The following is a 27,558-nucleotide window of genomic DNA, read 5'->3' on the forward strand; positions in this document are numbered from 1 at the left end:
CTCTATATTTCTTCACGCCCTGAAGAAACTTACCACTTCACAAGATTTTACGGAATGCAAAGCTGATATAAAACATTGGATGACCAGTAATTTCCTGCAACTAAATTCAGAAAAAAAAATATTTTTAACTATTGGACAAAAAAGGTAGTCCTTTTGATGTTTGGATGGGTTCAGTTTATTGGCTGGTTGGTGACTCTAAGCAAGTTGATGCAAGAAAATGTTGCTGTGAAATTCAAATACCATCTTCATTTGTCACACTATATGCGCAGGTTTATTCAAAACTTGAACATTTTGACAATAAAAGAACAAATTTAACCATTTGTGGAAGTGTTTATTATGAGAAACCCATTGTTTATAATGAATACAATTTCTGAGCAATCTAGTCAGTGTCTGCAAGTTTCTATCATTTAGAAATTCATATATATATATATAAAAAATGTAATCTCTAGGAAATGTAACAACCTAATTTCAAAGTTAAAAAATGTGACATTTAATCAAAGAAATTCATGTGTATTTAAGAAAAGCTGGACTGAACACAACCAATGGTTTTTCTAACACTGACTATTCAATGAAAGCTATATTTAACTTGACACAATGTATGAAAGATGCGTAAAAACAGTGAGACAAACGCCACAAACGTCAGTCTATATGTATACATAAACCAACAATTACAACATAACACAGGAGGAAAACATAAAAACGTCATGTGACGTTTCATTTTAATGGGACAGACTGATGGATCAACCTGTAGGTTAGTGATAGACTGTTGATGTATGGGGCATTTAAAAGAGCTCAGTAATGACACGATTGTCTTTTTAGAGCTGCTTTACAGCTGAATTAGTGTCATAACTGAATACTTTGGCAACATTAACACGCTTATTTTCCTGTTTACTACAGTGAAGGTGTTTTAAAACAATTAGACTTGACTTCTAAAAATCCGGTTTGTCCAGTCAATGTCATAAATCATTTGGAGGACTTTCTCAGCAAATATATGTGGTTAACTGTAAATATATGCAATTCTTTAAATTACAATACATTACTGGTGTTTGGTGGACCTGCCCTCTAGTGGTGACAGAAAGACTGTGATTGGTCCGTCCTGACCAGTGCTGAGAAAAGGAGTCATGTGACTGCTGTTTGTGTGCTATTTTTACAACCACTGAACTGAACATATAAGGAGCTGAAATGTAAGAACCCATCATACCTGAGCAGTTTCAGATTTAAATTGAGGAATAATATGTCACAGTATGTAACATGGCACTATGTTGTTGATTGCATAGGATATCAAAGAGTTACTGATCCTCTCTTATCATTATTTGACCAGCCCTTATTTGGACTCTGCATAACTAGCTCTAAACTACTGTCTAATGCAGGGGTAGGGAACGTTGATCCTGGAGAGCCACTGCCCTGCAGAGTTTAGCTCCAACCCTGAAACAAACCCTCACCTGCCTGTAACTTTAGTAATCCTGAAGACCTTGATTAGCTTCAGGTGTGTTTGATTAGGGTTGGATCTAAACTCTGCAGGACAGTGGCTCTCCAGGATTAACGTTCACTACCCCTGGTCTAATGACATTTGGCAAACAGTGGAAATATTTCGATTTATATTTATAATGTATACACTACCAGACAAAAGGTTGGAATAATTACGATTTTCTCTTCTGCTCACCAATTTATCTATATATGTGAATATATAGTATAGTGTAATTTATTCCTGTGATCAAAGCATCATTACTGCTTAATCTTCATCAATTATAATAATAATAATAAATAAATAATGAACAATTAATTAAAAGAAAAATCGTAATTATTCCAAATTTTTGACCGTGAGTCTATAAAATACGTATTTATGTACTTTTATGCATTTAGCCGAGACTTTTATCCAAAGCAACTTACAAACAATTTTAATAAAACATATTTAAATTATTATTAATATGTATTCTTGCTCATCTATGCTTATTCCTCTAGCTGGACTCTTTTGTCAGTTCTTCATCATCATCACCACCTTCCTCCTCCTCCTCCTCCTCCTCCTCCTCCTCCTCCTCCTCCTCCTCGATCTCAACCCCGTCCAGGGTTTTCTGCAGCTGCTGTTGGATTCTCTTCAGCTCCTGGAGTCCGTCCCGGAGCTCCTTGCAAACCTCCCTGATCTTGGCCGCGAACTCGGTCTTGGCGCCCTTGCGCAGCTCCAGCGACCCCTTGGCCAGGAAGAAGAGGTCGAGAGCGAGGAAGAGGCCGGACATGACGCCGGTGGTGACGCTGAGGACCTGCGCGGCTTTGGCCGCTCCTCCCGCCACGCTGAGCACCTGGACGGTGTTGATGAGGTTCTCCGTGTTGACGAGCAGCGCTTTCCCGGCCCGGCCGCCCTCCTTCAGCACGTGCTTGACGTTCTGGTTGAGAGCCTTTCTGGAGATGCTGTCCACGTACTGCTCGAAGTTCCACTCCTCCAGAGTCGCCATCCCGGCCTGGTGAAACCGGAGGAAGAGAGACATATTTAATTAGAAGGAAGGAGAGTGATGAAATCAGCAGATCAGCAGTGACTAATCTAATCTCTGATTGGCCATTGTATTCATACACACAACAGAAACACATCCACACGATCAGACAACAGCCGGTTGTTTAAAAACAGCGGATGATCCTGTCAAACTACATTCTCTTACAACAATACAAGGCGGCTCGCGTAAATACTTGTGGATCAAACACAGAGATGTTTGAGAATAATTTCCTTGTCTTCGTTTTACAATGCCTGTAAGGGAAGTGTCAACTGTGTAATTACAAATGTTACTACAGAAATTAATTACAGACGTAATTACATGCAGGTATTTTTTTAAATGTAAGTACAATGTAAAGACATGTATGTACACAATAAGTGCATTGTATCAAATTATTAATTAAAATGTTAGTACATAGTAGTTAAGGCCACCTAATATAAAGTGGGTCCAATTTTATAAACAAACAAAAAAAATTACTTAAACTTCAAAATTTTTAATTTCAAACTTAATATTAATTGAAACTATAATAGTGCATTAATGATTAAAAATATTTTTTTATACCAATTTTTAATGAGTTGTTTACACTTTTTACTATTTTACAAAACATATTGTTAGAAATAAAACCGTAAATCCAACTTTCTTCTCATGTGCTAGTACCAGGGTTATTATCATTAACTAAAACCATAAAAACAATTTCATTACTTGAAATAAAATATATATTTTTAATATTTTACTTCACTTAATGTTTAATTTAAACGTATTTTATTGCATCTAGTTCCAAGAAAATGTTTCTCATTTATGTTCAGTTTTATTTGAAGTACTAAAATTACAATAAACTAATAATAATAACAATAAAACAATATAGATATTTAAAAGAAAACTAATAAAAGTGACAACATGATAAAACAAGCACTAAAATAACTAAAACAGAAAACAAATATATAATACAGTAAAATAACGGTTTAAAAAAAACAGTCATGGTTATTATTAACTAAAACTAAAACCATAAAAAATAAAAATTTTAAAAATTTGTTTATATACGTTTATTTTAAATGATTTAGTTTCATCTAGTTGCAAAGGCAAAATTTCACATTTATGTTCAGTTTAATAAAATTCAAAAACATGCAACAAAATGGCTAAAACTTTAACTAAAATGAAAATTAAAAGAGAAAAGATCAAAACTAATTCTAAATATTTTAATAATACATCAATATAACAAAGGTTCATATAAAATTTGTTTTTTCAATTATTAAAACATTAAAGTTTTTTTTAAATATATTTTTATATTTTAATAATTTCACATTTAATCTCCAAATGAATGTGCACTGTATACCCTAACGCTCAAAATAATGAATTGGTTTGAGTAAAGCCAAATTAAAATGAAACAAATGAGTTCAATCAAATGAACTTTGGTGAGTATTTACAACTTTCTTCTTCTTTTGAGTTCACAAAACGGACACATTTTAAGTCATCAGAATTGTTTCATTGTTTTGAGTTTTATGAACTTGTTTCTTTTGATTTAGACAAACTTACATTTTACTGAAACTGAGCTGGCATTTCTATTTCCCAGCATGCTTTGACATCATGACACTTAAAAAGGGAGAGTAAATGCTAAAATGATATACTTAATGTTTATTGTTTTGCTATAATAGTTTAGAAGAGTTTCTATTATATTGTTTTTTTGGTGACAAGCGGAGCATGAGCATGAGCATTTTGACAGCACTAAAACAAACGCGTCTGACCTGCAGAAATTCCAGGCATTCTTTAATATCCTGAATTTCCTGCTGATAGTCTTGGATCATCTTCTCCACCTTCTTCCGGTCCGTGTTGGAGTGAACCGTGTCTGTGATGTTAGCCGAGGCCGAGGTCACGCCCCCGGCGGTCGCCACACCGATGCCCACAGCCGTCACGATGAGGGACGTCCCGAAGGTGAAGGGCGCCAGAACCAGGCCGGTGATGGTGGTGATGCTTCCGGCTACGCTGGCCACCCCGCCGCCCACGCTAGCGGTCACCGTCTTCTTGTGGAAGCTGTCCGCCGCGTCCGCTAAAGCCAGGAGCTGGAGTATCCGCTGCTGCAGCGACGCCTCCCGCTGGTTCAGCAGGTGAACGAACAACTTGGCCGCCATGAACACCCGGCTGGCAACAGCTTCGACCGCTCTGGCAGACAGAGACATCTTTCACTTAAGTAACTAACTCGCAGTTTTGGCTTTTATTGATATTTATTTCAGTTTTAGTAAATTGACATCTAACAGATTTTTTTTTTAAATTTCATTTTATTTCAGTTAACGTTTATTTAATTTCATTTAACAAAAATGTTTTTATAGTTTTAGTTTTATATATGAACCCCTAGAGGTCGACGGTCGCACCGGCACGACCAACTCGCTTTTTTTCTTATCAGTGTGAAAGTAACCAACAAACTAACTAACTGACCGACCGACCGACTGACTGTTTGACTAAACATCTAATTAACTAAACATCTAAGTAACTAACTAACTACCTAACTGACTGACTGACTTACTAAACATCTAATTAACTAAACATCTAACTAACTAACTGGCTGACTGACTGACTGACTGACTAAACATATAATTAACTAAACATCTAAGTAACTAACTAACTACCTAACTGACTGACTGACTTACTAAACATCTAACTAACTAACTGACTGACTGACTGACTGACTGACTGACTAAACATATAATTAACTAAACATCTAACTAAGTAACTAACTAACTAACTAACTAACTAACTGACTGACTGACTGACTGACTGACTAAACATCTAATTAACTAAACATCTAACTAAATAACTGACTGACTGACTAAACATCTATCTATCTAACTAACTAACTAACTAACTGTCTGTCTGACTAAACATCTAACTAATTAACTAAACATCTAACTAAGTAACTAACTGACTGACTGACTGACTAAACATCTAACTAACTAACTAACTAACTAACTAACTAACTAACTAACTAACTAACTAACTAACTAACTAACTAACTAACTAACTAACTAACTAACTAACTAACTAACTAACTGTCTGACTAAACATCTAACTAATTAACTAAACATCTAAGTAACTAACTGACTGACTGACTAAACATCTAACTAAGTAACTAATTAACTAATTGACTGACTGTCTGACTAAACATCTAACTAATTAACTAAACATCTAACTAAGTAAGTAACTAACTGACTGACTAAACATCTAATTAACTAACTAACTAACTAACTAACTAACTAACTAACTAAATAAATAACCAACTATCTAACCAACTAACTAACTGACTGACTAAACATCTAACTAATTAACTAAACATTTAACTAACTAACCAATTCTCTATCTAGCTAACACATAAACGAACTACACAACTAACTAAACCAACTAATAAACTAAATAACCAACTATGTAACCAACTAATTAACTAACTAAACCAACTAATAAACTAAAAAAAACAACTAAGTAACTAACAATTAATCTATATAGTTACATTACATTTACTATTAAGTGATTAACTGTTAGAGTACATGTTTGCTATTATAATTATAAATTAATATTTTGAATATATATTATGAAAACATTTATTTTATATCAGTTAATGTTTATTTTATTTTATTTAACACAAATGTTTTTAGTATTTTTAATTTAATATATAAATAATATAATAAAACACATTTCAGTAACACTTAAAGAAAGGTCTTTTTTCTTATAAAATGTAATATAATTATGAATCTTCCTCACCGTTCTCCATCTTCATCTTTAAACTGTTGTGAATCATTCCATTCGCCCCAACCTGATGAATAAAACATAAACCGGTCACTGCAAGATTAAACACGAGTCAAACGCCTGAACTTTAAAGAACATACCTTCCACTGTTCTCCACCAATCCAGCAAACCGTCTTCATCCTGTCAATGAAACACAGACTCAGTTCTCTAACACCAAACACTAGCAATCAAGGACTAAACTCGAGCTTTGACTTACATCTTCATCGTCCAGAGGATTCCCGACAGCAGTGTGAACTTCAGCAGAGCTGCTCTGGAAATCAAACAGTGAGCGATGATTCTTACAGGCTTACAAAACACTGATGCATGAGCTTTTCAACAACAACAACAACAACGCAAGGCCGCAAACCTTTCGCAATAAAACATTGAAGTTGTGAATTTGTACTCATGAGTTCTTGCATGTAATTGAAAGCAATAACAGGCCATTGAAGCTCCAGCTCAAATAGGATTCCAGTCATATTTCCAAAAGGTTTCAATTTAGTGTGGCACTTTATCTGACTTATCTTTAACTAATTAACCAACCAACTAAAACCAACTAATTAAATAAACTAAGTAAATAAACTAACTAAGTAACCAACTAATTAAATAAACTAAGTAACCAACTAAGTAAATAAACGAACCAAGTAACCAACTAAGTAAATAAACTAAGTAACCAACCAACCAACCATCTAAATAACCAACCAACTAACTAAGTAACCAACTAATTAAATAAACTAAGTAAATAAACTAAGTAACCAACTAATTAAATAAACTAAGCAAATAAATTAACTAAGTAACCAACCAACTAACTAAGTAACCAACTGAGTAAATAAACGAATTAAATAAACTAAGTAACCAACTAATTAAATAAACTAACTAAGTAACCAACTAAGCAACCAACTAACTAAATAAGTAACCAACTGAGTAAATAAACTAAGTAACCAACTAACTAAATAAGTAACCAACTGAGTAAATAAACTAACTAAGTAACCAACTAAGCAACCAACTAACTAAATAAGTAACCAACTAAGTAACCAACTAACTAAATAAGTAACCAACTAAGTAAATAAACTAACTAAGTAACCATCTAAAAAACTAACCAAGTAAATAAACTAAGAAACCAACTAACTACGTAACCAACTAACTACATAACCAACTAGATAACTAGGGATGAAACGATTACCGGTTTCACGATAAACCACGATAAAATTTAGTGACGGTTAGTAATATCGTATAAAATTTTATTATCATTGAAACCGCGTGTGATTATCACGATTGTGAAAACTCGCTGTAAATCTTGTCCAGTCAGCGTCAGTGTGACGCAGCGCACCGCTGTTTTTGAATGAGAAGAAATGGAAGAAGGCAGTGACAGCACTCTGGAGATTGTTCAGCCTCTAAAAGGACCAAATCTGAGGCGTGGTCATATTTTGGCTTTTACAAAAGTCCTGAGGGAAACTTAATCTAAGATGGTCACCTTGTCTGCAGAACATGCCAGAAGAAAGTCGCTGTAATAGGGGAAATACTTCAAAACTACGAACGCAAGGCAAGTGGACTTTGACCTCAATACCAAAACTGCGTCTGGCAAATAATAACGTGAAGCGAACGAACAAATTCAGACAAGACTAGGGTGACATTTAAGGGATAATATTCAGGGCTTGACATTAACAACCGCCATTTGCGGGTATAACGTTATTTCGGCTGCACACTAGTCACTCTGGCTGTTGAACTTAGTCTTCTCAAAAGCCATCTGTTATAATCGCGTTGCGCATTATACCACTCACACGTGTTTATATTGAGTTTATGAATTCAATGTCTCATAATCAGAGGCGTTCAGAGCGCGCGTCGCGCTCACTCGCTGAAATCTGCACTCAAAGCAGAGATAAAAGTGCGATGAACGCAGGAGATTCACTCATCATACTGTGATGGACTGTTTTTGTTCTATTTCAGCAGCGAAAATAGTTTTAAAACACACAGCAGAACCACAGCGCATCTGATATGACTGGCATAACGCTGGCAAATTTAGGGGCCGTCTCTAAAGTTACATACAACATTGGTAACGTTATACACGTTTCTGACTTAAAGGGTTAGTTCACCCAAAAATGAAAATTCTGTCATTAATTCCTCACCCTCATGTCGTTGGACACCCGTCAGACCTCCGTTCATCTTCAGACACAAATGAAGATATTTTAGTGTAAAGCTGATGGCTGAGAAAGGCTTCACACAGGCCTCCATTGGCATTCAGTACATTGACACTTCCAAGATCCATGAAAGGCACTAAAAACGTTGTTACAAAGTCCATCTCACCACAGTGGCTCTACAATCATTTTACGATGCGACGACAATAGTTTTTGTGCGCAAAAAAAAATCAAAATAACACCTTTATCCAACTTGTTCTCGACTTCCGTGTGTGTCTCCACGACGCATGCGCGAGAATATGACGCAGATCCGGCGTTCAGACACATGACCCAGAAGAGATTTGTTTACGAGCAGAGGAAGACGCGCGTATCTAAGCTGTTGAATTCTACATTGATCGTGCTTTAGGTCTCGGCGTAGTGCTCAAAATGGGGCTTAAGTGTGTATTTCATGGATTCCTGAACGCCGGCGCTACGTCATATTCTCGCGCATGCGTCGTGGAGGCACACACGGAAGTCAAGAAAAAGTTGGATAAAGGTGTTATTTTGATTTTTTTTTTGCGCACAAAAACTATTGTCGTCGCATCGTAAAATGATTTTAGAGTCACTGTGGTGAGATGGACTTTGTAACGACGTTTTTAGTGCCTTTTATGGGTCTTGGAAGTGTCAATGTACTGAATGCCAATGGAGGCCTATCTGAAGCCTTTCTCAGCCATCAGCTTTCAACTAAAATATCTTCATTTGTGTTCCGAATATGAACGGAGGTCTTACAGGTGTCCAACGACATGAGGGTGAGTAATTAATGACAGAATTTTCATTTTTGGGTGAACTAACTCTTTCAATAGCATTTGAAGAGAATGACAGTCATAAAACTGACTGTAAAGTGATCATTTAGGTGTCAGGTATGATGCACACATTTTGATATTTAATAAAATAAATGTCAAATCATATGGAAATATGGATATGCATTATTTCACTATGATACTGTTTGGGCTCTAACACAAAACATGCTAGATTTAAATGCATCATTGCTGAACACTGATGAGAATATTGCTTGAGAATATATTTACAGAGATAATATTAGAGATTATATTTACGACAAATTATTATTATTTATGCATTATGCATTGCTATTGACGACGGCCATTAAGGAAGGAAATCCCACAGAATCTAGCTTAAAAAAAGTGCATAGAGCTGCTTTAGTTATTTGTTGTTTGTTGAATTTCAAATATAAAACTTGTTGAAATTTTTTAAGTGTGTGAATCTGTTCTTTTTGAACACTTTCATCTCGTTTGAACAAAACCGTGATAATATTGATAACCGTGATAATTTGGGTCACTATAATCGTGATGTTAAATTTCCATACCGTTTCATCCCTATAGATAACTAAGTAACCAACCAACTAATTAACCGACTAAGTAACCAACTAAGTAACTAAATAACCAACTAACTAAAATGTATCTGTATAGTGTGTCAAACATTACATTTATTAATAAGTGATTAAATGTTGAAGTACACGTTTGCTGCTATATATTATTTTGTAGCATTTATAAACTACTATAGATTTATTAATATTTAGAAAGATACATTTTTATTGTTATATTTTCCATTTTAATTTTAATTACATTTTCAGTTATTTTGCGTTGTCGACATTTTTAATAATACCTTCTTTTTTTTATAGGTCTATATAGCTTTTGTCCGTTTTTATTTTATTTTATTTATCATATTTCCAAAATATTAACATGACTAACATTAGGATTCTGATTATGAATTCCCATGCGTCAGTGAAGAGATATTCAAAGATTACGATGCATCTGTGACTCAAAATACATTCCCAGAAATCCATAAAATACTTTTAACTTCAGTAAAAAACACAAGTCTCAATTTTAATGTATCATCTCAAAAACTATATTATGGCCCAGCTCTGTAAAATGTGACTATAAGGCATGAAAATATTAAAGATATTCTAAACATGTAGAGCGGCTTTGAAACTTTGAGTCGTCAAATTGATCTCTTTACAGACGAACACACACCTGTGTGGCCAAACACTCTCCGTCTGTCAAGGATGAAGTCGCCTCTCCTCCATCACATTCCTGCAAAAGTGATACAGAAACATAATAAATCATAAACACATTGAAGGGAAGGGTGGAAAAAGTTACACTGTAAAGCCTGACATATGAAATATTAATATAATGGAACCATGAATGGCTTTATATGTTAAAACCAAGGTTTTGAATTCGATACGCGCTTGTATCGGCAGCCAATGCAAATCAAAGAGTACCGGAGAAATATGTTGACGAGTATTTGTGTGTGTCAATAACCGGGCGGCTGAATTTTGTATATATTGTATCAAGGCTTCAAGGCATCATGAAGCTTCGAAGCATTATGAATCAGCGAGTCGATTCAGCAGTTTGAATCGCCAAATTTCAGCAGTTTGGCGGTTTGACACGCAATCCGAATCATGAATCGGCTCGCTGATTCATAACGCTTCGAAGCTTCATGATGCCTTGTTTTGAAATCGTCATCACTATGCAAGTCGTTATTTAGGGTTTTTTTGCGCACAAAAACTATTATCGCCGATTCATAAAGTTATTGTAGAACCACTGTAGTGAGATGGACTTTGTAACGACGTCTTTAGTGCCTTTTAAGGGTCTTGAGAATATAAAGTGCCATTGTGCCAATGGAGGCCTTTCAGAGCCATCAGATTTCAACTAAAATATCTTCATTTGTGTCTGAAGATGAACGGAGGTCTTACGGGTGTCGAACGACATGAGGGTAAGTCATTAATTACAGAATTTACATTTTTGGGTGAACTAACCCTTTAAGGAGAGATGTTGATGTACCGACGAAGAGAAGTTCTGTCTTAGCCTGGTTGAGCTTGAGAAAATTCTCGTGCATCCAGGTTATCATCTCATCCAAGCAGTTGCTAAGGGCTGTGACCGTGAGGTTTGGGTTAGGGTGAGCATGCTGATGTAGATCTGCGTATCGTCAGCATAAAAATGAAATCCTTACCCAAACTTACAAATTATGTTACCCAGAGGCAACATATAGATGCTAAATAAGATGGGACCAAGCACAGACCCTTGTGGGACACCCTGCTGAACTAATGTTGGTAAAGATTTGTTTTCCCCCAAAGACACAAACTGAAATCGATTTGTGAGATAAGATGTAAACCATTCTAATACAGTACCAGAGATTCCTAGCCATACAGACAATCTTTCAAGAAGGACAGCATGAGATATTGTATCAAATGCAGCAGTGATGTCTAACAATACTAAGATGCTACAGGCACCCATATCAGCAGAAATAAGAAGATCATTTGTGACCCGGACGAGAGCAGTTTCAGTAATATGGCCTGATCTAAATCCGGACTGAAATGGTTCTAGGAGATTGTTGATGGACAGGTATTGCTGTAGCTGGCCAGCTACAACTCGTTCCAAGACCTTAGCTAAAAAAGGTAGATGGGCAGTAGGCTTATAGTTAGACAAGTCATCCACATCACAACCACTCTTTTTAGGGACTGGTGTGATGGCAGCTAACTTAAGGGCCGAAGGAACCTGACCAGTTAATAAAGAGTGATTAATTATACCAGTGATAGAAGGGCAAACTAGTGTTAAACACTTTTTTAAAATCTCAGTAGGTATGGGGTCAAGAGAGCATGTAGATGAATTCATAGACATGACCAGTTTTAAAATAGCATCTGTGATAACAGTGACAAAATTAGAGAAAGTAGAAGATAAATGCGTAGGACGGATCTCGTTTCATAGACAAGAGGGATCATAAGCCATGGAGCTATAGATATCTTGAACTTTCTTGTAAAGTATTTATGAAATTTGTTACACATCTCAATAGAGGAACAGATGTTTTGGTTTTGAGGTTTAAGAAATTTGTTAATTGTTTTAAACATCAACCTTGGATTACCTGCACCTTCATTAATCATGTGCGAGTAATATTCCTCTCTGGTGGATTGAAGGGCAAGATGATATTTCATTTGCTGTTCTTCAAACATTAATTTGTGGACAGTAAGACTAGTTTTTCTATACAAGCGCTCAATCTTTCTTTGCTGGGTTTTAAGTGCCCGTAACTCATCAGTAAACCAGGGGGATGATCTAGTGAAAGACACGACTCGTTGTTTCAATGGTGCTACAATATCAAGAATAGATGATAGGGCGGAGTTGTAACTGTCCACAAAATCAGTCAGAGGAAGTTCAGCAATTGAGCTCAAGAGCAACTGAGAATCAATTTTCTTGATATTCCTAAATGTTATGACACTCTCTTAAGAAGCTTTTGAAGAGGCAGTGGAGGTAAATTCACAAGTTAATAAATTGTGATCACTGAAGTGTAGCTCGTCGTTTCTAAGTTGGTCTATATCTATACCAACTGTGCAGACCAAGTCCAGTGTGTGGCCAGATTTATGAGTGGGGAAATCAACATGCTGATCAAAATTAAAACAGCCCAATATATGCATGAGATTTGCTGTTTGAGAACAGTCTGGGTTGTCAACATGGATATTCATGTCCCCTATTAGCAAATATCTGAATAATTCGAACTTAGCAGGGTCAGTAGTTCAGCAAGTTCAGAAAAAAAGACAAAAGTTACCTTAGGAGGACAATAAATAAGTGTGATAAGCATCGGGGAGTTACCATTCATTTTCACAACCAAGCACTCAAACGAAGACATTTCAGGTGTAGTGATTAAAGCAACAGACAGTTCTGATTTGTATAAAATTGCAATACCACCACATTTACCGGTAAGTCTAGGTTTGTCAATGTATGTATATCCAGGTGGCAAGGCCAGGTTCAAGTTGTAACAGTCATTTGGGTGATGCCATGTCTCGCTGAGACAAAGAAAGTCAAGTTTTCCATCCAGAATTATATCATAAAGCGATGCTGCTTTCTTATTTATAGAACGCACATTTAATTGCGCAAGTCTAATTTCAGAAATTGCAGTCTTGCCGTACTTATTCTCAGGAGACATACGTGGGAAAGATAGATTGGACTTACAAACGCCACGGGACTTTCGATGTCCAACTCGCCGGGAGTAGGAGCACAGAATATTTATACAAGCAAGCCCCGGCGAGTTATATAAGCCCATGCGAGAGCTGCGATTTTGGCCGGCGCAACAGTTGCGAAGCTCTCAGGGCATTTTGAGTACAATCACTAAGAGGCAATTGAAGATCCAGCGATAGAAGTTCAGAGAAAGAGTACCTTTTCATATTGGCGTCCCACAGTTTGAATTCAGTGAAATTACAGTGGAAATAGAGCAAAAAATATGCAATTTGGTGCAGATGCTGATATTTAAATTAAATTATGATGCTTGTAATGCAAGTCAATGAGATCAAATGCATATGAATATCAATATATGCCAATAATATGTCTTCGTAAGATGATATTTAAATGCTTAGTTTTTGTAGTTTTATTATAACCAATCACACGCGATTCTATTGAGCTTATGAATGCAGCGTCTAATCATCAGAGGCGTTCAGATCAGTCATCACTGCGATGTACATGCATTCATTCATCATACAGTGATTGACTGTTTTTGCTCTATTTCAGCAGTGAAAGTAGTTTCAAACAAACACAGTTTCAGTGTTTGTGTTTCTATGTCTTACACACACAGCTAAAGAGGCCCGTTTGAGGACCTGTCATGTTTTATATTCCATGTAGGCTTGATTTGGGTGTGTACAGCTCATTTACATACTGTCAGGGTTCTGTCACTTCGGTCTAGTTTATGCTTGGTTTTGTGACCGAGCCCTGACACTGCTGTATTTGTCTTGTCTTTGTGTGAGCACATGGCTTGTCACGCGTTTCCTTTTGCTATGTGCTCTCCTGTCCATTGTCTAACCCCGCCCATCTTATCAGATTATTGGTTCATTTGCCCCACACGTCTTCCCAACATTACCCTCTTTTGTTTGCTTCCCTATTTATTCCCCTTGTGTTTTCAGTCCTGTGCTGGATCGTCATTGAATGTAACTTTGTGTGTTTCCTTGCTCGAATCAAGTTAAGTCGTCAAGTTGTTTGTCATGTTTTCCCCTTCAGGGTTGTTTTTGTTTGTGTTTTGTTCAAATTTTTTAATAATAAAGCCCATCATTTCTCCTGCGATTGAGTCCCCGTCTCATCCTTACTTCAAACCTGACACATTCTGCCCACAACACATTTCCCAACAACAAAACAGTGGCCAGTGAAAATGCAACTTTGGAAACCTACTAGCCACAGTGACTGGAGAGCAAAAAAGTTAATATCAAGCTATAGTGTGACTCGGGGAACTCTCACATAGGCCTCTCACATTTGTAATACTTTGATCAGTTAATAGGAATAATTTGTGTAGTTTTATGTCATTTATTGAATGAATTAATATCCTTAAATCGCTGAACTAGTCGAGGTTGAGATAGGATTTAGAAAGTAATTAGTAATTACTAATTAACTAGTAATTAAATGCTTTTTGGGGAGAGTAATTTAATCGAATTACACTAATTAATTACTTTTTAGAGTAACTTACCCAACACTGTCACACACACACACACACACACACACACACACACACACACACACACACACACACTCTCACACTCTCTCTCTCACACACACTCTCTCTCTCTCTCTCTCTCTCTCTCTCTCTCACACACACACACACACACACACACACACACACACATACTCAAACTCATTCACATAGACACACACACACACACACACACACTGATAAAGACTTAATATTTTACTATGCATTTTTCCCATATGATTATGTTGTAATAATTTATATTTTATTTTATTTTAGTTATTTTTATTTTAAAAACACTATTATTGACTTTTTGGAAAAGTTAAGTAAAATGATCTCAAATAAATGAAAAGCCACAGAAACTCAAACTCGTCAAAGAAAACATCACCAGTAAATTATATATATATATATATATATATTATATTATTATTATGTTTAAATCAATGCAGCTTTAGTTTCAATAACATACTATTATAGATTTGATTCATATATTTTAAATTTTAGTAGTTTTGATGTGTTTTTTGTATCTTTTATAATTATTTTTTAAAATGTCTATATAGCTTTTATTAATGTTCATGTCTGCTTTAGCTTTAGCACAAACAAACCAAAGAGAAACGAATGCGTAGACTGACGCACTTTACCCCAGAGAAAACAGATCAGCCGGTCAGACGCGAGTGTGTTTACACACACACTTCAGTGTCTCTGATGGCAAAACCCGCATATTTCACACTCCTTTAATTTCATGTAATCAGACGACCGGATCTGTCCTTTCCTCATCGAGAACAACAGACTGATGGACTCAATATAATCACACAGATCACAGATCCCAAACTCCCAAACTATCCTGACGAATCAAGACTCTCGTACCTGAGTGGGGGACTTCAGATGCATCCCAGCGAGATCCTGAAACACACACACACAGAGCAGAAGTCAGAACCCATGCATGAACGCAGTCACACGAGTGTGTGTGTGTGTGTGTCCTCAGGCCAGTTACCTGTGTGTTCTGCTCGGCTGCGGAGACGCTCTGAGGCTCATCACTCTTGTTCTGCAGAACGGATGAGAGAGAGATGCTGAAACAGACAAACATTACTGCTGAGCGGAGGACGGATTGTGCTGAGACCTTAAGGAGCTGTGTGTGTGTGTGTGTGTGTGTGTGTGTGTGTGTGAGTGAGTGACAGAGAGAGAGAGAGAGAGTGTGTGTGTGTGTGAGAGAGAGAGTGTGAGAGTGTGTGTGTGTGTGTGTGTTGGGTAGGTTTAGGGTCAGTGTAAGGGGATAGAAAATACGGTTTGTACGGTATAAAAACCATTACGCCTATGGAATGTCCCCACATTTCACAAAAAACCCTGTGTGTGTGTGTGTGTGTGTGTGTGTGTGTGTGTGTGTGTACCTGTGAGGAAAACCTGAACGGGTTTAGTTTGTGAATAAATCCCATGATCATTCCAGGTTCCTGAAAATAAAAAAGGAACAAATAAATAACCAAAATTGTAATGATCACATCACTATTATTAATAATGTTAGGTTATTATAGTTCATTATTGACAAAAACTAAATCAATGAAACAAATAATATATATAAACGTTAGTGTTATATATTTTCAGTGGCGGTGCTCGAACGCTGCCTCTGCTGTCCGGGAGGATGAGCTGCGGCTCACGGTGCGTCCTCAAACAACACACACACACACACACACACACACACACACACACACACACACACACACACACACACACACACACACACACACACACACACACACACACACACACCTCACCTGTGTGCTGACAGCATTTCCTGAAGCTTTGGTTGTCGTTGAGCTCTGAGGGTAGAAAACTACATCAACTGCACTCATAATAATAATAATAATAATGATAAAAATAATAATAAAAATGATGATGATGATGATGATTATTAGGTCACTTTACAATGAATGTACAAAAAACTGCACATTCTGGTTTATATTTAATATGTCATAAGACCAGACACAGAGAACTAAGAGTTTGAGGAATTATTATTACTGTATTTCCAGTGAATAATTATGACCGGGAACTTCCTGTGAATTTGTCATTTTTAATTTTGACATATGCAAGTCAAAATTTAAATTTTTTTATTTAAACTTCAACCACATAATTAACTTAGTATTTCATAATTTCTACTTTTCAATTTCAAGTCATAATTTTGTGAAAATGTTGTGTCCTTTTTATGTCCAATTTTGAATTATGTCCTAATTATGTAGAAATTATACTCATAACTCTGACAAAAAGTTTGAATTATGACAAGTCAAAGTCAACATTTCTACTTTTAAATTCAATTTTACCTCATAAGTTTGACTTTTTATGTCCAAATTTCGTATTATATCCTAATTATGTAGAAATTACACTCACCTAAAGGATTATTAGGAACACACACTAATACTGTGTTTGACCCCCTTTGGCCTTCAGAACTGCCTTAATTCTGCGTGGCATTGATTCATCAAGGTGCTGAAAGCATTCTTTAGAAATGTCGGCCCATATTGATAGGAGAGCATCTTGCAGTTGATGGAGATTTGTGGGATGCACATCCAGGGCACGAAGCTCCCGTTCCACCACATCCCAAAGATGCTCTAATGGGTTGAGATCTGGTGACTGTGGGGCCATTTTAGTCCAGTGAACTCATTGTCATGTTCAAGAAACCAGTTTGAAATGATTGGAGCTTTGTCAAGTCAAGTTAACTTTATTTATATAGCGCTTTTAACAATCAATCAATCAATCAAACTTTATTTGTATAGCACCTTCCAACAACCAAGAGGAGGACCAAGGTGCTTTACATTTAAAACAGAAGAGCATCGACAATATATAATGTATTAATACATTAAGCAATAACCAAAGGAACAGTTACACAAAAATACAAATAAAAATTCAAAGTGACACAGTGCTACAGTATGTTAAAGGCCAATCTAAATAAAAGCGTTTTTAACCTGGACTTGAACAGGGCCAGGTCTGTAAGAACACGCAGGTCAACAGGTAAAGTGTTCCAGAGTTTAGGAGCAGCAAAAGCAAATGAACGATTGCCCCACTGCTTGTAGCGGGACCTCGGAACAACTAGCCTCATCTCAGCTGACCGGAGGGCTCTGTTTGGACGGTGGACACTTAAAATCTCTGATAAATAAGGTGGCGCAAGGCCATTAAGAGCTTTAAAGGCAAACATTAAAATTTTAAAATCAATACGATAATGAACTGGGAGCCAGTGGAGAGAACAGAGAACTGGGCTAATGTGGCTGTGTCTAGATGTATTGGTTAAAAGGCGAGCAGCTGCATTCTGTACCAGTTGGAGACGGTGGAGTGAAGACTGTGTGATGCCAATGTAGAGTGCGTTACAATAATCAATGCGTGTGCTGATAAAAGCATGAATTGCCTTTTCTAGATCACTGCGGCACAGAAAAGGCTTTACTTTGGCTAAAAGTCGCAGCTGGAAAAAGCTTGCTTTTACTAAAGAGTTAATTTGTTTGTTAAAATTCAGTTCTCTGTCAAAAATCACCCCGAGATTCTTTATGGCCTCACAGACTTGAGGGGTTGTGTTTGATGATGAATCGTGGTGTAAAACAGAGGAACCAAAAATTATGTATTCCGTTTTACTCTCATTCAAATGAAGAAAGTTTCATGAAAGCCATTGTTTAATATCAGACAAGCAGCTATGCAAGGTGTCTAGAGCTGAACCATCATTTGGAAGCACAGGCATATAGACCTGGAGGTCGTCTGCATATAGGTGGAAAGAAAGATTGTGCTTAGCAATAATGGAACCAAGAGGCAACATGTACAGTGAGAATAGAACAGGGCCAAGAATGGATCCTTGTGGCACTCCGGAGGACAGAGGAGCAGTGGATGATGTAAAGTCATCCATCACCACAGAAAAGCTCCTGTTGTTCCAGTAGGAGCAAAACCACTGCAGGACTGAACCCTTGAGGCCGACCTGTTGAGCAAGGCGGGCGATAAGCACGGAATGGTCCACAGTGTCAAAAGCTGCTGTTAGATCCAGCATCACCAACAGCACAGATCTTTTGGCATCAAGGGATAAAAGGATGTCGTTGTGGACTTTCAGCAGCGCAGACTCAGTGCTATGTCGTGACCTAAAACCAGATTGAAACTTTTCTAAAATCGAGTTATTTTCTAAAAAAGGCTGTAACTGTGATAGAACAACTTTTTCTAGGACCTTCGATAAAAATGGTAAATGAGAGACGGGTCTAAAATTAGACAAAATGTCAGGATCCAGGTTGGGTTTTTTTAAAAGTGGTCTGACCACTGCGTGTTTGAAGACAGTTGGGACAATCCCTGAGCTGAGGCAGCTGTTAATAAGCGAGAGGACGCATGGCCCAACAGTATCAAAGACCTGTCTGAGCACCTTGGTTGGGATAATATCGAGGGGGCAGTTGGTGGGCGACATCCCCTGCATCACCTCAGAAAGGCGTGATAAAGACACAGGTTCAAATCGTTCAAACACTGCAGGGGAGACAAGAGAAAGGTCAGTATTGGTATAAAAACAATGTAGATTGTTTCAAAGCAGCTTTACAGTGTTAAACAGGAAAATAATGCAGCATAATTTTATTCAGCTTTATAGCCATTCTGGAAAAAACGCTGATGTCATCAGTTCATTTCAATTATCATACAGTGACAGTGTGGGCTTTAGATCAATAATTCGATCAGTAATTTAGTTTAAATGGTTAATTTAGTTTATTATTTAGATTTATTTCGATGTTTAGTTGAAAAATGTAGTGTCCCCAACTGAGCACGCCAAGCCAGAGGCAACAAGGTGACATGGTGCATTATCCTGCTGGAAGTAGCCATCAGAGGATGGGGACATGGTGGTCATAAAGGGATGGACATGGGCAGAAACAATGCTCAGGTAGGCCGTGGCATTTAAACCATGCCCAATTGGCACTAAGGGGCCTAAAGTGTGCCAAGAAAACATCCCCCACACCATTACACCACCACCACCAGCCTGCACAGTGGTAACAAGGCATGATGGATCCATGTTCTCATTCTGTTTACGCCAAATTCTGACTCTAACATCTGAATGTCTCAACAGAAATCCAGACTCATCAGACCAGGCAACATTTTTCCAGTCTTCAACTGTCCGATTTTGGTGAGCTTGTGCAAATTGTATCCTCTTTCTCCTCTTTGTAGTGGAGATGAGTGGTACCCGGTGGGGTCTTCTGCTGTTGTAGCCCATCCGCCTCAAGGTTGTGTGTGTTGTGGCTTCACAAATGCTTTGCTGCAGACCTCGGTTGTAACGAGTGGTTATTTCAGTCAAAGTTGCTCTTCTATCAGCTTGAATCAGTCGGCCCATTCTCCTCTGACCTCTAGCATCAACAAGGCATTTTCGCCCACAGGACTGCTGCACACTGGATGATTTTCCCTTTTCACTCCATTCTTTGTAAACCCTAGAAATGGTTGTGTGTGAAAATCCCAGTAACTGAGCAGATTGTGAAATACTCAGACCGGCCCGTCTGGCACCAACAACCATGCCACGCTCAAAGTTGCTTAAATCACCTTTCTTTCCCATTCCGACATTCAGTGTGGAGTTCAGGAGATTGTCTTGACCAGGACCACACCCCTAAATGCATTGAAGACACTGCCATGTGATTGGTTGATTAGATAATTGCATTAATGAGAAATTGAACAGGTGTTCCTAATAATCCTTTAGGTGAGTGTATACAAAAAGTTTGAATTATGACATGTCAAAGTCAACATTTCAATTTTTTTATTCAAACTTCAACCTCATAATTAACTTAGTATGTCATAATTTCTACTTTTCAATTTTAAATCATAATTTTGACTCATAATTTTGATTTATGTCCTAATTATAACACAACAAGTAAAAATGTTGACTTAGTATGTCATAAATTTGACTTTTTATGTCAATTTCGAATTATATCCTAATTATGTAGAAATTATACTCATAACTGACAAAAAGTTTGAATTATGACGTGTCAAAGTCAACATTTCTACTTTTAATTAAAATTTTACCCCATAAGTTTGACTTTTTATGTCATTATTTCTACTTATGTCCTAATTATGTAGAAATTATACTCTTAACTCCAACAAAAAAATATTTTATTATGGCGTTAGTCATAATTTCAATTTTTTATTTCAACTTCAACCTCATAATTAACTTGTCATAATTTCTACTTTTCAATTTTAAGTCATAATTTTGACTCATAATTTCGATTTTTGTCCTAATTATGACATATAACAAGTAAAAATGTTGACTTAGTATGTCATAAATTTGACTTTTTATGTCATAATTAGGAAATGAAAATATGACAAAGTCATAATTAATAGGTTAAAAATCTTAATTAAAACTTAATTTCCACCTTGTAATTTAAACTACCTCTCGGTTATGAATTTAATGATGTCAATTTTGAGTTTTTTTATGAAAAGTCAAAACAATTTGCCATTATGATATACTAAATAGAAGTTATGACAAAGTCATAATTCAAACTTTTTGTCAGCTATGACATGTCAAAGTCAACATTTCTACTTTTAATTTCAATTTTACCTCATAAGTTTGACTTTTTATGTCCTAATTTCGAATTATATCTTAATTATGTAGAAATTATTCTCATAACTGACAAAAAGTTTTAATTATGACATGTCAAAGTCAAAATTTCAATTTTTTTATTTCAACTTCAACCTCATAATTAACTTAGTATGTCATAATTTCTGCTTTTACATTTTAAATCATAATTTAGATTTATGTCCTAATTATAACATATAACAAGTACAAATTTTGACTTAGTATGTCATAAATTTGACTTTTTATTTTGACTTTCAACATTTCTACTTTTAATTTCAATTTTATCTCATAAGTTTGACTTTTTATGTCATAATTTCTACTTATGTCCTAATTATGTAAAAATAATACTCATAACTCTGACAAAAAGTTTGAATTATGACATGTCAAAGTCAACATTTCAACTTTTTTATTTAAACTTCAACCTCATAATTAACTTAGTATGTCAAAATTTCAACTTTTAAATTTTAAATCATAATTTTGACTCAATTTCGATTTATGTCCTAATTATGGCATAAAACAAGTACAAATTTTGACTGTCATAAATTTGACTTTTTATGTCCTAATTTCGAATTAAGTCCTAATTATGTAGAAATTATGCTCATAACTGAGAAAAAGTTTGAATTATGACATGTCAAAGTCAACATTTCTACTTTTAATTTCAATTTTACCTCATAATTAACTTAGTATGTCATAATTTCTACTTTTCAATTTTAAATCATAATTTTGACTCATAATTTCGATTTATGTCCTAATTATGACATAACAAGTACACATTTTGACTTAGTATGTCATAAATTTGACTTTTTATGTCCTAATTTCGAATTATGTCCTAATTATGTAGAAATTATACTCATAACTGACAAAAAGTTTGAATTATGACGTGTCAAAGTCAACATTTCTATTTTTTTTATTTCAACTTCAACCTCATAATTAACTTAGTATGTCATAATTTCTACTTTTCAATTTTAAATCATAATTTTGACTCATAATTTGATTTATGTCCTAATTATGACACATAACAAGTAAAAATGTTGACTTAAAAAGTCCAATTTATGACATACTATGTCATAATTAGGTCAAAATCTTAATTAAAACTTAATTCCAACCTTGAAATGTAAACTACCTATCAATTATGACTTTAATGATGTGAACTGTGAGTTTTTCTGAATGCAATGTTCAGGGGGCCATGACTGATCAGGTCATGAGGGTTGTGTGCGGTTACCTGTGGAGGAGCCGCTGGTTTAAAGAGTTCCTGCATCACCAGTCCTTCCTGCCAAACAAACAGGTTTAATCACTCAACAGCCTCTTCATGCCAGAGGAGCTCATTTCTACATCAGCGCCGGCTGAACCGGCTGATCTGCCTGTGTGTAGAGTGGGTCTATAGAGTAAACACGTAACACTATACACAACTCTATACTCAAAGGCATGAGTAGATCAGACATACCTGAGCTGTGTTTACAGTCACACTGATGATGACGCACATGCACACTCCACACACTCCAGATGATGAGTGTCCTAATGTCCTAAGGACTATTTTTATCTTTCACACAACAACAACACACAGATCCAACACAGCCGGCTCACGCATATTAAGAGGTCATAATGTGGGATCGGGGTTCTCTAACTTAATTTAAAGGGCAGAAGTTAACATTGGCCAAACTTGATGTTATTATCGCTTTCAGACGGGTTAGAAATTATGAAATTGAAATTGTTTTATTCTGTTGGCGGACGTAGTTTTGAACAGAACAAAAGAAATCTGTAAATCTCATCAAGTCATAGTTTTGACATGCATCTCATAATGTCATGAAATTAGGAAAAAAGTCAAAATTAGGACATACAGTAGGTCATAATTAATAGACAAAAAAAATTATTTTGACAAGTCATGAGGTAATATTTATATATAGTAAAAATTATGACTTTAATGATTTCAATTTAGTCAAAATGATGACGGCAAATTGAAATGATGACATTTGCCATAATTCTGACAAAAGGTTGGAATTATGACATAAAAAATATAAATTATGAAATGTCAAAGTCATAATTTTGATTTTACCTCATAATTTTGACTGTCATAATTTATATATTCAAATTAAAAATGAGACAAAATCATAATTATCGTTAATTATGACTTTAATCACATCAATTTTGACTTTTCAAAATTATGACACTAAATAGAAATAGTCATAATTTAGATTTCAACTTTACCTCATAATTAACTTGGTATGTAATTTCTAGTTTTCAATAAAAATTTTACCTCATAATTTTGACTTGTGTCCTAATTATTACATATAAAAATGACATAATTAGGACATAAAATGTCATGAAATTAAGAAAGAAGTCATAATTAGGACATACAGTTGGTCATAATTAATAGACTAAAAAACAAAATTTTTGACAAAAAGTCTCAATCGTGAGGTAATATTTCGACAAAGTCAAAATTATGACTAATCATGTCAAATTAGACTTTTTATGAAGTCAAAATGATGACGGCAAATTGAAATTATGACATTAAAAAGTAAACTTTTAACCTAATTCATAAATCATTGCCATAATTCTGACAAAAGGTTGGAATTATGACATAAAATTGTTTTATTATGAAATGTTAGTCATAATTTTGATTTTACCTCATAATTTTGACGGTCATAATTTAAATATTCAAATTAAAATGACTTTAACGACATCAATTTCGACTTTTTTTCATAAAAATTCTGACTTAAAGTCAGTCATAATTTAGATTTTCAACTTCACGTCATAATTAACTTGGTATGTCATTTCTACTTTTCAATTCAAATTTTACCTCATAGTTTTGACTTGTGTCCTAATTATTACACATAAAAAGAAAAATGTATGACTTAGTATGTCATAATTAGGACATACAGTAGGTCATAATTAATAGAAAAAAAAATTGACTTTAATGTCAATTTAGACTTTTTTATTAAGTTAAAATTATGACAAATTTGACATGCTAAATTAAAATCAAGACAATAAAAAATGAAATTCGAATAAACAAAAAAGGCCAAATACAGAAAGAACCTCTAATTCTAAAATCACTTTCCACTTTCTCCCGCAAAACATTAACAATAATGTTCCAGAGACAGAGTTAATTCATCATGTTTTAAAACACAAAACCAGTGTTGTAACAATGAGTCGACATGTATGAGAGAGTTCAATGTAATGCTTTCTCTGACGTGTATTTCCTCTTTTAGGACAGATATGTATAGTCTTGCTGAAGTTTAGCAGTGGTGCAGATTGAGTCCAGTGCAGATGCTCATTTAGGGAAGGAATATGGAGGATAATTAAACACGTTAGTTTCAGTTCCTTTAGGTTTAGACAGGAAGTGTCTCTCTAGAGATCAGCATAGCACACTCTGATGCTGGCTTGAGTTTTAGTTTCTCTTGGCTGTACACAGTAGCTTTAGCTTTAGCTTTAGCTTTAGCTTTAGCCGGACACTGCCCTCTAGTGGAGCAGCTTTTCTTAGACGGCTGTGTGTGAGGATCCCATAATGAACAAGAAACTGAAATGAAAGTCTCAATCCAAATGAATCAAATGAGATCGACTCAGAGACGAGTCAATGAATGCACAAAAAACACGTAAAACACGTCTGCAACATTATCAAGCTCATGGGTTAGTGTGTGTGTGTGTGTGTGTGTGTGTGTGTGCATTTATTCATCATTAGGAGCATAAATCATCCCAGATGAGGAAGCCTTGGGTAGATGGATGGATGGATGGATGGATGGATGAACGGATGGATGGATGGATGGATGGATGGATGAACGGATGGATGGATGGACAGACGGACGGACAGGTGGATGGGCGGGTGGATGAATGGATAGATGGATGAACGGATGGATGGATGGACAGACGGACGGACAGGTGGATGGATGGATGGATGAATGGATGGATGGATGGATGGATGGACAGACGGACGGACAGGTGGATGGGCGGGTGGATGAATGGATAGATGGATGAACGGATGGATGGATGGACAGACGGACGGACAGGTGGATGGGCGGGTGGATGAATGGATAGATGGATGAACGGATGGATGGATGGACAGACGGACGGACAGGTGGATGGATGGATGGATGAATGGATGGATGGATGGATGGATGGATGGACAGACGGACGGACAGGTGGATGGGCGGGTGGATGAATGGATAGATGGATGAACGGATGGATGGATGGACAGACGGACGGACAGGTGGATGGGCGGGTGGATGAATGGATAGATGGATGAACGGATGGATGGATGGACAGACGGACGGACAGGTGGATGGATGGATGGATGAATGGATGGATGGATGGATGGATGGACAGACGGACGGACAGGTGGATGGGCGGGTGGATGAATGGATAGATGGATGAACGGATGGATGGATGGACAGACGGACGGACAGGTGGATGGGCGGGTGGATGAATGGATAGATGGATGAACGGATCGATGGATGAACGGGTGGATGGATGGACAGACGGCCGGACGGACAGGTGGATGGATGGATGGATGGATGGATAGATGGATGGATGGATGGATGGATGGATGGATGGATGGATGGATGGACAGACGGACGAACAGGTGGATGGATGGACGGGTGGGTGGATGAATGGATAGATGGATGAACGGATGGATGGATGAATGGATGGATGGATGGACGGGTGGATGGATGGATAGATGGACAGGTGGGCGGGTGCGTGGATGGATAGATGGATGAACGGATGGATGGATGAATGGATGGATGGACGGACGGACGGGTGGATGGATAGATGGATGAATGGATGGACGGGTGGGTGGATGAATGGATAGATGGATGAACGGATGGATGGATAGATGGATGAATGGATGGATGGGTGGATGGACGGGTGGATGGATGGATAGATGGATGAACGGATGGATGGATGGACAGGTGGATGGATGGATAGATGGATGAACGGATGGATGGATGGATGAACGGATGGATGGATGGATGGATGGATGGATGGATAGATGGATGAACGGATGGATGGATGGATGGATGGATGTACAGACGGGTGGATGGATGGATGGATGGACAGACGGGTGGATGGATGGATAGATGGATGAACTGGTGGGCGGATGGATGATGGATAGATAGAATAAATGGAAGCTTTAATGAGTGTATATGGGCTTCTGGGTGTCTAAACAGTCTTTAAACAGCTCATTGGTCCACTTGTGTGCAACAGAAGTGCTGATTGGCTCACGAATGGAACCAAGTTAGAGTTCGACTTTGTAGATGAAACCTTTCTGTTTAATAAATAAAAAAAATGTACATTTAACTAACAAAAAACACAATATAAAGAAATACTCAATTTTGTCAAAAATGTCAGACATAACCTTAGTAAAGTCATCATTTCGATTTTATTTTATTATTTCAACTTTATCTCATAGATTAGCTCCCACAGCATGATTAGTTTGTCCAGTGTGGCGGAAATGGGCTTCCACAGGAACGCGGTTTCCTTTTAAAGGGGATCATGAGGCTTACTGGGAATCAACAGGCGAAAACACGCCCGCTCGCGGCTGTGCGTCAAACCAAAGACAAACCACTGACAGAAAAGGACAGCAAGTTATTCTGTTGTTAAGTTGACACTTCCGAACGCAAAAACATTTGATTCGTTGAGCAACGAGGGCGTAGTCAGCAGACAAGTCCTGAGGGGAAGGCTATGCTCATGAATATTAATGAGCTTATGGACTAATAGCCGAAGGAGCTTTCGCTTCAGGCGACGGAATGCGCGAGTTTCGTTTGGACGCGCGCACGCGTGTTATGAAAGCAGATCTCTAACACATGCGTTCAAAGACCAAACCATAAACATAACAAAAGTTCCCCAGCTTGCAATGCTAATGAGACATTTCCTCTTTCAACTTCCCCTTAAAGGCACTGAAGTTTCATGACAAAACACACAACACTCGACAAAACACACACATCTCTCACCTTCACAATGCTCCGATTGCGACCGTGTTCCCTTTATATCTCTTCCAAAAGAAAACAAAAACAAACGGACGAACGGTTTGTGTCTTCAGTTGTTCTGGAGAGTCGAAACTAAACTGAGAACAGTTCCTGAGGTGAGCAGTTAACCTTTCCCTGAAGTCCACCGACTCTTCCTTGAGAAAGCACATGAT

At 36.7% G+C, this 27,558-nt stretch overlaps 1 protein-coding gene across 1 annotated transcript; it reads right to left on the reverse strand.

Moving 5' to 3' along the window:
• Positions 1 to 693: 693 nt before the first annotated feature.
• On the reverse strand, positions 694 to 27,553 carry apold1b (apolipoprotein L domain containing 1b). The gene is made up of 12 exons (XM_079810688.1): positions 27,371 to 27,553; positions 22,651 to 22,698; positions 16,651 to 16,695; positions 16,270 to 16,329; positions 15,876 to 15,926; positions 15,749 to 15,784; positions 10,417 to 10,476; positions 6,472 to 6,525; positions 6,356 to 6,395; positions 6,231 to 6,282; positions 4,226 to 4,640; positions 694 to 2,456 (listed from the first exon to the last, which is right to left on the reverse strand). Exons 2-12 carry the CDS (start codon positions 22,684 to 22,686, stop codon positions 1,959 to 1,961), a joined length of 1,347 nt encoding a protein of 448 aa, XP_079666814.1. The 5' UTR covers positions 22,687 to 22,698; positions 27,371 to 27,553; the 3' UTR covers positions 694 to 1,958.
• Positions 27,554 to 27,558: the final 5 nt, after the last annotated feature.

This window comes from Gobio gobio, assembly GCF_949357685.1.
Source record: "Gobio gobio genome assembly, chromosome: 2".
Classification (NCBI taxonomy): Eukaryota; Metazoa; Chordata; class Actinopteri; order Cypriniformes; family Gobionidae; genus Gobio; species Gobio gobio.